Raw genomic sequence first — 11689 nt, forward strand, 5'->3', positions numbered from 1 at the left:
AAGGCATTACCTTAACAGAATGCAGACATCATATATTGGATAATCGGATCAACAACTCACCTGCTGAATATTTCATTTTCCATCCTTTCAAATCTAACCTTCAAGAATCAGGTTACGGTAACATTGAACTCTCATATACATATAGGGGCGGTCGGGTAGCCTAGTGGTTAAAGCGTTCGCTCGTCACGCCGAGGACCCGGGTTCGATTCCCGACATGGGTACAATGTGTGAAGCCCATTTCTGGTGACCTCCGCCGTGATATTGCTGGAATATTGCTATTAGCGGCATAACACCATACTCACTCATATACATACATACCTTTTCTTCACTTCTGTGGGGGGCATATTTTAATGTCCGTGAATCTGACGTCGTTGGTATTAAACCAACTGCAAGTGACTAGTACTCTACACTGTTCATGCATGACACAATATAACCAAATCGGAACTCTACAAATGTAAGGAAGAGACTTTATGGATGTCAACTTCTTTATCATGAGAAACACAACGTTTTGGAGTTTATTCTTACTCCGGTAAACTTATCACTGGCTGATGAAGGAGTAAGCGTAAACCCCGGAACGTTGTGTTCCTGGTAACAGTGAGTGAGTGAGTATGGTTTTTACGCCGCTTTTAGCAATATTCCAGCAATATCACGACGGGGGACACCAGAAATGGGCTTCACACATTGTATCCATGTCGGGAATCGACCCCGGGTCTTCAGCGTGACAAACGAACGCTTTAACCACTAGGCTACCCGACCGCCCCGTTCCTCGTAACAAACAAGTTGACAACCAAAAATTATCCTCCGTTTGGGTATGACCTCTAAATGCCTTTCAAAGACTTCCACAAATGTAATATTAGCTTTTTTTATTTATGACAACATTACAATATGTTTTTTAACATTCAGTAAATATGTATCATACAAATATAAAACAAAAATATGGTAACAAAGTAAATATTTTTCATAAATTAGTATCACAAAAGATATAGGCGCAAAGTAGGTAAAATACATTTTTAAGTTTTATGTAAATGTTCATGAAGATGAAAATAACATATCAACAACAACAGAGTTTGTTTTTCTCAAAATATGTTCATAAGTAACAGCTTCAGTTCCTATCATAAGACTGAACCAGCCTTCCATCGCCTGTTTCTACACACCTTCTCCTTCTACACCCCTTCCTATACCTATCAATACCTATAGGCACAAAGAAACTAAAACACATTTTTGTGTGTAAGTTTGAAGTAAATGTTGATGAAGATTATAATAACATAGCAACAACAACAGTTTTTTTTTCTCAAAATATGTTTTTAAGTAACAGCTTCAGTTCCTATTATAAGACTGAACCAGCCTTCCATCGCCTGTTTCTACACACCTTCTCCTTCTACACCCCTTCCTATACCTAACAATACCTATAGGCACAAAGAAACTAAAACACATTTTTGTGTGTAAGTTTAAAGTAAATGTTGATGAAGATTATAATAACATAGCAACAACAACAGTTTTTTTTTCTCAAAATATGTTTTTAAGTAACAGCTTCAGTTCCTATTATAAGACTGAACCAGCCTTCCATCGCCTGTTTCTACACACCTTCTCCTTCTACACCCCTTCCTATACCTAACAATGCCTATAGGCACAAAGAAACTAAAACACATTTTTGTGTAAGTTTGAAGTAAATGTTGATGAAGATTATAATAACATAGCAACAACAACAGTTTTTTTTTCTCAAAATATGTTTTTAAGTAACAGCTTCAGTTCCTATTATAAGACTGAACCAGCCCTCCATCGCCTGTTTCTACACACCTTCTCCTTCTACACCCCTTCCTATACCTAACAATACCTATAGGCACAAAGAAACTAAAACACATTTTTGTGTAAGTTTGAAGTAAATGTTGATGAAGATTATAATAACATAGCAACAACAAACAGGGTTTGTTTTTCTCAAAATATGTTCATAAGTAACAGCTTCAATTCCTCCTGTAAGACTGGATGATCCTTCCGTCGCCTGTTTCTACACACAATCTCCCACACTTTCTCCTTCTGCACCCTTCCTATATCTCCTTCGTGTAACCTTCCTCCTTCTGCACCCCTTCTTCGACACCACCTCCTTCTTCTGCACCTCCTCCAATACCTCCTCCTACACCTCCTCCTCCTCTTCGATCAACTCAAGTCCCCAGACATTATAGGTCGTCTCGATATCATCCTCTTGAAGTTGGTAAGGTGCCTCTAGCACCAAATCCTCCACTGGACTGATGTCCGCCCACAGGACACCTGCTGGTAGAGAGACATTATAGGTCGTCTCGATATCATCCTCTTGAAGTTGGTAAGGTGCCTCTAGCACCAAATCCTCCACTGGACTGATGTCCGCCCACAGGACACCTGCTGGTAGAGAGACATTATAGTTCGTCTCGATATCATCCTCTTGAAGTTGGTAAGGTGCCTCTAGCACCAAATCCTCCACTGGACTGATGTCCGCCCACAGGACACCTGCTGGTAGAGAGACATTATAGGTCGTCTCGATATCATCCTCTTGAAGTTGGTAAGGTGCCTCCAGCACCAAATCCTCCACTGGACTAATGTCCGCCCACAAGACACCTGCTGGTAGAGAGACATTATAGGTCGTCTCGATATCATCCTCTTGGAGTTGGTAAGGTGCCTCCAGCACCAAATCCTCCACTGGACTGATGTCCTTCCACAGGACACCTGCTGGTAGAGAGACATTATAGGTCGTCTCGATATCATCCTCTTGAAGTTGGTAAGGTGCCTCTAGCACCAAATCCTCCACTGGACTGATGTCCGCCCACAGGACACCTGCTGGTAGAGGGACATTATAGGTCGTCTCGATATCATCCTCTTGAAGTTGGTAAGGTGCCTCCAGCACCAAGTCCTCCACTGGACTAATGTCCGCCCACAAGACACCTGCTGGTAGAGAGACATTATAGGTCGTCTCGATATCATCCTCTTGAAGTTGGTAAGGTGCCTCTAGCACCAAATCCTCCACTGGACTAATGTCCGCCCACAGGACACCTGCTGGTAGAGGGACATTATAGGTCGTCTCGATATCATCCTCTTGAAGTTGGTAAGGTGCCTCCAGCACCAAATCCTCCACTGGACTGATGTCCGCCCACAGGACACCTGCTGGTAGAGGGACATTATAGGTCGTCTCGATACCATCCTCTTGAAGTTGGTAAGGTGCCTCTAGCACCAAATCCTCCACTGGACTGATGTCCGCCCACAGGACACCTGCTGGTAGAGGGACATTATAGGTCGTCTCGATATCATCCTCTTGAAGTTGGTAAGGTGCCTCCAGCACCAAGTCCTCCTCTGGACTAATGTCCGCCCACAAGACACCTGCTGGTAGAGAGACATTATAGGTCGTCTCGATATCATCCTCTTGGAGTTGGTAAGGTGCCTCCAGCACCAAATCCTCCACTGGACTGATGTCCGCCCACAGGACACCTGCTGGTAGAGAGACATTATAGGTCGTCTCGATATCATCCTCTTGAAGTTGGTAAGGTGCCTCTAGCACCAAATCCTCCACTGGACTGATGTCCGCCCACAGGACACCTGCTGGTAGAGGGACATTATAGGTCGTCTCGATATCATCCTCTTGAAGTTGGTAAGGTGCCTCCAGCACCAAGTCCTCCACTGGACTAATGTCCGCCCACAAGACACCTGCTGGTAGAGAGACATAATAGGTCGTCTCGATATCATCCTCTTGAAGTTGGTAAGGTGCCTCCAGCACCAAATCCTCCACTGGACTAATGTCCGCCCACAAGACACCTGCTGGTAGAGAGACATTATAGGTCGTCTCGATATCATCCTCTTGAAGTTGGTAAGGTGCCTCTAGCACCAAATCCTCCACTGGACTAATGTCCGCCCACAGGACACCTGCTGGTAGAGGGACATTATAGGTCGTCTCGATATCATCCTCTTGAAGTTGGTAAGGTGCCTCCAGCACCAAATCCTCCACTGGACTAATGTCCGCCCAGAGGACACCTGCTGGTAGAGAGACATTATAGGTCGTCTCGATATCATCCTCTTGAAGTTGGTAAGGTGCCTCCAGCACCAAATCCTCCACTGGACTAATGTCCGCCCACAAGACACCCGCTGGTAGAGAGACATTATAGGTCGTCTCGATATCATCCTCTTGAAGTTGGTAAGGTGCCTCTAGCACCAAATCCTCCACTGGACTAATGTCCGCCCACAGGACACCTGCTGGTAGAGGGACATTATAGGTCGTCTCGATATCATCCTCTTGAAGTTGGTAAGGTGCCTCTAGCACCAAATCCTCCACTGGACTAATGTCCGCCCACAGGACACCTGCTGGTAGAGGGACATTATAGGTCGTCTCGATATCATCCTCTTGAAGTTGGTAAGGTGCCTCTAGCACCAAATCCTCCACTGGACTTATGTCCGCCCACAGGACACCTGCTGGTAGAGAGATATTATAGGTCGTCTCGATATCATCTTCTTGAAGTTGGTAAGGTGCCTCCAGCACCAAATCCTCCACTGGACTAATGTCCGCCCACAGGACACCTGCTGGTAGAGAGACATTATAGGTCGTCTCGATATCATCCTCTTGAAGTTGGTAAGGTGCCTCCAGCACCAAATCCTCCACTGGACTAATGTCCGCCCACAGGACACCTGCTGGTAGAGGGACATTATAGGTCGTCTCGATATCATCTTCTTGAAGTTGGTAAGGTGCCTCCAGCACCAAATCCTCCACTGGACTAATGTCCGCCCACATGACACCTGCTGGTAGAGAGACATTATAGGTCGTCTCGATATCATCTTCTTGAAGTTGGTAAGGTGCCTCCAGCACCAAATCCTCCACTGGACTAATGTCCGCCGCGAGGACACCTGCTGGTAGAGGGACATTATAGGTCGTCTCGATATTATCCTCTTGAAGTTGGTAAGGTGCCTCCAGCACCAAATCCTCCACTGGACTGATGTCCGCCCACAGGACACCTGCTGGTAGAGAGACATTATAGGTCGTCTCGATATCATCCTCTTGAAGTTGGTAAGGTGCCTCTAGCACCAAATCCTCCACTGGACTGATGTCCGCCCACAGGACACCTGCTGGTAGAGAGACATTATAGGTCGTCTCGATATCATCCCCTTGAAGTTGGTAAGGTGCCTCTAGCACCAAATCCTCCACTGGACTAATGTCCGCCCACAGGACACCTGCTGGTAGAGAGACATTATAGGTCGTCTCGATATTATCCTCTTGAAGTTGGTAAGGTGCCTCCAGCACCAAATCCTTCACTGGACTAATGTCCGCCCACAGGACACCTGCTGGTAGGTTGAAGTCCTCCTCCCAGCTGAGGCTCTCGTCCTCAGTCTCCTCTCCCCCCGCGTCTCCCTCCATCCAGGGGGGAAGCCCCTCCCCTCTGCACCAGGCATCCCCCGCCACCTCGCACCACAGGCTCCCAGGGGGTAGACACCACTCAGGGTCGTACAGTAGCTCCTCGTCGTCTTCCACTTTTCCAGCTTCATATTGGACCACGCATGTGTCCTTGACTTTTGATTTGCCATTGAAATGTTTTCGTCTCAGAGAAGAGCCTCCATATGTGTTCCAGAGGTAGGTTATTCCTGCAACACCTGAAAAGAGATATATATTGAGTATGTTATTTGCGACACGGGTGTGGAGTGGTGTCCCTTAGCCGTTCCAGGATCCACTGGTAAAGGCTTTGAAACCCATTCTCGTCCCGATTAGGATCATGTTCATATACAGCACCACACATGTAGTCGTGTTACATGGTTACCGTCTGTTGTTGGCATGTCTATATATGTGCTGATTTAACAGCCGGTATAAGAGCACATGGTATGATTACGATTCATAGTCCTGCTCGTGGGTTTCACCAAAGTGATAAACGTCTGAGACCTGCATCACTTCGGGCTTTCCTCCCACATTAAGCTGACACGCCGTGATATAACTGGAATACTGTTAAAAGCGACGTTTAACACAACTCACTCACTCATGTGATTAGTGTTTATTGTTGGTTTTCTATCCCCATCAAACAAACGGTATATAAATACAGGCTTTGATTCTGATTCTTTGTTCGCCAGCACCATACCCCTGCTCGTGGCTTTCATCAAAATGTCAAACGTCACAGAACTGGATATGTTCGGGCTTTTCCCGACACGCCGTGATATAACAGAAAATGTGTTCAAAGCTGTGTTAAGCCAAACTCACTTTCTGTTGCATTGTGAAGCCTCAGGCACAAATTTATAGACTAGACAGTTGGTATGATGATGATAACTATCATGATAGGACACATTACTTACACAAAAGCGTAGTCCCACCAGTGAAGACTGCTTTCGCAAATCCAGACTCTAGTTCTGTGGATAACAGATAAGACAATATAAAGACTTCACCCTTGTAAACAAATGTCAATTACATTTAAAATTATCGTACTTAAAATGAGGGGCAAAAGAAAGCATACCGAGTTTGTTTTTTAATGTATTTGCATATTGAAATAACTGTTATTAAATTTGATCATGTCTATTTCACCACCACTCATTCCTGTAACAGTTTGTCAAAAGGAATCTGTGGCTAAGCACCAGACTAACATCTACTCTCTGAAATGAACATATTTTACAGAAAAACAGTTGCTAAGTTATAGTTATAAAATATAATGATACTGCAGTAATCTAGACTAGCCAAACAATATAGACTTGCATGGGCTGTATTGGATATATATGTATATCTGTATGACAGACTTGCTAAGCACTTATATTGGTTAAATTAAGACTGGAATAGAAATTGCAACCACGTGACCCCTACCATGTTTCAAATGTTGTAATGTTATGCCGAAATAAGCAAATTTATTTATTTTCGTAGATAACATAGCCATTAGTAGTTGTGTATAACGCAACTATAATTTTTAAATCAAATTATGTTTTTAAGAATAAAACCACTTGGAAGTGTTCTCTGAGTGATGACAAACGCCTTTACATTAAATTGTTTTGGATATAATATCGCCAAAATAAGATATGTTTACTGAAAATCAAACATATGATAAAATCAACTGAGAGGTTTAGTTTCTATGTTCACTCAGTTCATCAAGTTAGGGGGCACGGGTGGCCCAGTCGTCTAAGGCGCCGCAGTTCGTTGTGCAGAGTTGCGTCCCTTCTGTTGGCAGGAACCTATGGCCGTGGGTTCAAATCCCGGTAAGCCCCGATTTCTAGGTTTTTCGACATGATACCCGTTCTTGATGGTTTCACTAAAGTGGTAAACGTCTGAGACCAGAATCACTTCGAGCTTTCCTCCCACATTAAAGTGACACGTCCTGATAGAACTAGATTACTGCTGGAAGCGACGTTTAACCCAACTCACTCACTGTCAAGTTAACGTTTCCGGTACTTAATTCTCATTTATAGTGTTATACGGACACATTGGTTAAATGTTAACATGATTGTAACATATCTATATCTAAAATATATATCAAGTCCGGACACTGATTAACTAGGTATAGAGCAGATCCATGTTAGAGACCGACTCTTGTCATGTGAATGGGAAGACATCCTTTGCTGTACAAGAGCCCGACTGGTATTTCAAAACCACCAGGCTGGACTCGACCCTTAACAGCTGTCAGCTCCTGATAGTGTAAATACGGTACTTCGTGTTTGTCCCGGGAGAATCATTTGTGGATTGTGTGGCTGATTGCGAGTCAATGTACCCCAACGCTTACACCCTTGTTTGTTGGTTTGTTGTTTAACGCTGCACTCAGCAATATTCCAGCTGTACGACAGCGGTCTGTAAATACTCAAGTTCAGACCTGACGATACAGTGATTGACATCATGAGCATCGATCCACACAATTGGTATACGATAACATGCATCAACCAAGTCAGCGAGCCTGACCACCCGATCCCGTTAGTCGCCTGTTACAGCACGCATGGGTTGCTGAAGATCCTTGTTTGTATTTCCTACCACTTTCTTCCAAACACAATTGTTGACACAGCTGTCTGAGGTGTAAAACAACATTCACTTGAGTCAAGATATGATGTAGAAAACTTACGGAGATCAACTTTGGCGTTTTGAACCACAGAGCGGGGCAAGGTAGAAAGTATGGACCTGGAAACATATACATCATAAACTGAAAAATAATAAATACATAAATACAATATTGATCTATACATACCTATTTTAAAGCATTAACGCAGTGTGTGTGTGTGTGTGTGTGTGTGTGTGTGTGTGTGTGTGTGCGTGCGTGCGCGTGCGCGTGCGTGCGTGTGTGTGTGTGTTTGAAATAGGAAAAATGTCGCGTACTTTACCAAATCGATGATTATGTTGAATTGAAGTATTTGCAGGTACAAATACTCTTAAACGTATACGGAAAAAGGTTTGGGATAGGCTTCTGATTCGGTATCGTATACCCCAAGTTCAGAGCCTTAATGCTGAAGTGCTCCCTTGGTGATTGCGCATACTTAAATATACGGGTATATATAGATATATGCACAGAAGTCTTAGCCTTTAGTAGTGTTCGGGGATACCAAGATTTTTTTTATATTAATGATGGAAAATAGAAACCTAAGTTAAATTGCATCTCGATCAACAGACCCTTCTTATTAACAGACGCTTTGAATAGTGACACATTTCTATGATCTTTCATTAAGCGCATCTGTGTATGACGGCTTCTTAGCCGAATTTTTCCACACCGTTTAATAGTTTCACATTATCTTACCTCGCTTCTTGTACTGTGCTCTTAGCAGCGACACTGCGTAGATGTTGCAATGGCAACGACCCCCATACACCCTGTATAGCACTAAACAAACCCATCTCTACGGCTTTCCATGATATAAAAAGACGCAACGATTGTCGAAGTGTCACGTGACGCTGTCTGTGACGTCATAGGCAGCAGCAACGCAAGCGATGACGAATTGTGTTGATATCAAAGAACAATCTGCGAATAGAGGGCGCTAGCATAGCGGGTTTACTTTTAAGTTTGGTGCAAGGGAAAAGAAGATTCTGGTAAACTGACAAACATGCTCATACAAATTATTCCAGAATAAGTTTGTTTAAGAATTGACTGCAATACTGATTGGCGTTTATAGAGGCGAAAACCTGTATGCACACTGTGTAAATCTGCGTGTATCTACATACACGCAAATATAAACTAAGCGTCAAAAGAAAGTATAGGTTGGCAATTTGTAATTTTCCTAAAAACAGCGATAACTAGTGGAAAGTGGGTATTGGGAATATGACTGCCCAGGAACGGGTACCAAAAAACACCTCACCCGAACGCGCCACTTTTGACGGCGCTCGTGCGGTGACAAAAAAAATGGTGAAACAGGTTTCCCGCCTTTGGCATAAACTGCACGTGCATGTTAGCTGTATAAATGCGTCCGTCTGCAGGGTATAACCACACGTGGTGAAAGCACACAAAAGAAATGCCACGACTGTCACAGGAGCATAGAGAGAGAGCCATCGGTATGGCCGAAATGGGGGCAACACAGGTACAAATTGACAGGTTTCGTTGTACACCATTGGCAGTAGCCAGGCTGATTCAACGGTACAGGCAGACAGGGAGGACACAGGACAGGCCTAGAACCGGACGACCCCGAGTGACAACACCACTGGAAGACGGCGACGGCAGCCACAGCGTTGCGACATCCCATTAGCCAACGTACAGTACTACGATGACTTCGTGCTGCTGGAATCCGAGCGTATCGCCCTTTCCGAGGAATGGTACTGACTGCTCAACATCGTCGACGCCTGAGACTGCGATAGGCGAGGCAGGTTCGACGCTGGCAAGTGAGAAATTGGCGTCGAAATGACGGTAGAGAACGAGTTTATCGACGCAGAGGGGAACGTTTGGCTCCGGCGTGTATTCGAGAGGTCCATCCATTCGGCGGGGGAGGTGTCATGGTGTGGGGCGGTATTTGTGGAGATCAGAAGATTCATTTGGTGATTATACAGGGAAACCTGAACGCAGTGCAGTACAGAGACCAAGTGTTGCAGCCAGTTGTGCTTCCGTTCTTACAAAACCAACAGCAGGGGACATTGTTTCAACACGACAATGCCAGGCCCCATACTGCAAGACTGACTCGGAACTTTCTAAACCAGCAGAACGTTGACGTTTTACCCTGGCCTGCCCACACACCCGATATGAATCCCGCATTGAACACCTGTGGGACCATCTCGACAGACGGGTTAGAGCACGCAATCAGCCTCCCGTCAACAGATAAGAATTGCAGCAGGCCCTGCGAGACGAGTGGCAACGGATTCCAGTCCATGTCATCGGAAGACTGACGTCATCGATTAGGCGGCGTATCACAGCATGCATTGAGGCAGCTTGAGGTCATACACGCTATTGAAGGCAACTGTGTCGACAATGAACTTGTAGTGTGTCTGACAAGTTCTTGGTGACATTTCAGACAACTTTTGAAAATGAAATTTCTTACCCCACCATTGTTTACCTTGAGCTTACATTACCTGTGATTGCACAATTTCATTCAAACTGTGGTTGATGAATCATTTGTTACCCCTCCCTAGATTATATTATAATTCAAAACAAAACCTCTTCTTGTTATTTTTTTATCCATCATGGAACTCGACCTATACTTTCTTTTGCCGCCCAGTTTATTTTGCAGGTCAGAATGTTCCAAGTAGCGCGCGAAGTATAACCTTCCGCATTCATGGTGAAGTGTAAGAATGAGTTGCGGGTGCTGTCCACACCCAATGATACCCCAGTTATCGTAGAAAGGCAGTTGTAGTGTCAGCTGAGCTCATATATCGGTACAAAGAGGTTGGAGGTAGAGTAAATGATGGTTAGACAATCTCGGTTTGTCTGTCACCAAATTTGTGCCAATAATTTGAAAGGGAAACATAAATCTTTCCAGTAAACGCAGACACAGTTCTCACCTGGTTCTCACAGATCTCACCTGGTTCTCACAGGTCTCATCTGGTTCTCACAGGTCTTATCTGGTTCTCACAGGTCTTATCTGGTTCTCACAGATCTCACCTGGTTCTCACAGGTCTCATCTGGTTCTAGCAGGTCTCACCTGGTTCTCACAGATCTCATCTGGTTTGTCAACATCGTGCACTTGATAAAAACATGCAAATAATTCGCGAACCAGTTGAAGCTCGCTCAAGGCGAAACCGGCTACTTTTGAGAGGCGAAAATGGCACCTTATTATTTATTTATTTGTTTATTTATTTTAAACAACCAAATAGTGAAATTAGACTCGCATGCTCACATGCAAACACAAATGATTATGAAATGTTAATCGCCTTTAAACAGGTTATTTATTAAAACATTCAGTCTCCACCCATATTTACTCGCCGACTCTGATTGGGAGACGCAACTAATCTTATTGTGTTTGTTTGTTGTTTAACGCCGCACTCAGCAATATTCCAGCTATGTGACGGTGGTCTGTAAATAATCGAGTCTGGACCAGACAATCCAGTGACTGACATCATGAGCATCTATCCACTCAATTGGGATCGATGACATGCATCAACCAAGTCAGCGAGCCTGACCACCAGATCCCGTTAGTCGCCACTTTCGACAAGCATGGGTTGCTGAAGACCTATTCTACCCCGGATCTTCACGGGCCTAAACTTATTGTGGAGACGCCCATACTTTGAAGTTTAAGTATCTTTACTCAGTTCAATTCAATGTCGAACTGTAGCCATATTTCAGATGCACGACAGGGTGTTGTCGCATCGACGTGTATAATGCGA

General features: G+C 44.4%; 1 protein-coding gene across 1 annotated transcript; it reads right to left on the reverse strand.

Annotated features, from left to right (window-relative positions):
* Positions 1 to 2131: 2131 nt before the first annotated feature.
* LOC139442320 (PWWP domain-containing DNA repair factor 4-like) lies at positions 2132 to 8782 on the reverse strand. Its single transcript, XM_071223112.1, has 3 exons — positions 8688 to 8782; positions 8022 to 8077; positions 2132 to 5598 (listed from the first exon to the last, which is right to left on the reverse strand). Exons 1-3 carry the CDS (start codon positions 8780 to 8782, stop codon positions 2132 to 2134), a joined length of 3618 nt encoding a protein of 1205 aa, XP_071079213.1.
* Between the last annotated feature and the right edge of the window lie 2907 nt (positions 8783 to 11689).

The sequence above is a fragment of the Haliotis cracherodii genome, unplaced genomic scaffold (genome assembly GCF_022045235.1).
Source record: "Haliotis cracherodii isolate W230 unplaced genomic scaffold, xgHalCrac1.p SCAF_5, whole genome shotgun sequence".
In the NCBI taxonomy this organism is placed as follows: Eukaryota; Metazoa; Mollusca; class Gastropoda; order Lepetellida; family Haliotidae; genus Haliotis; species Haliotis cracherodii.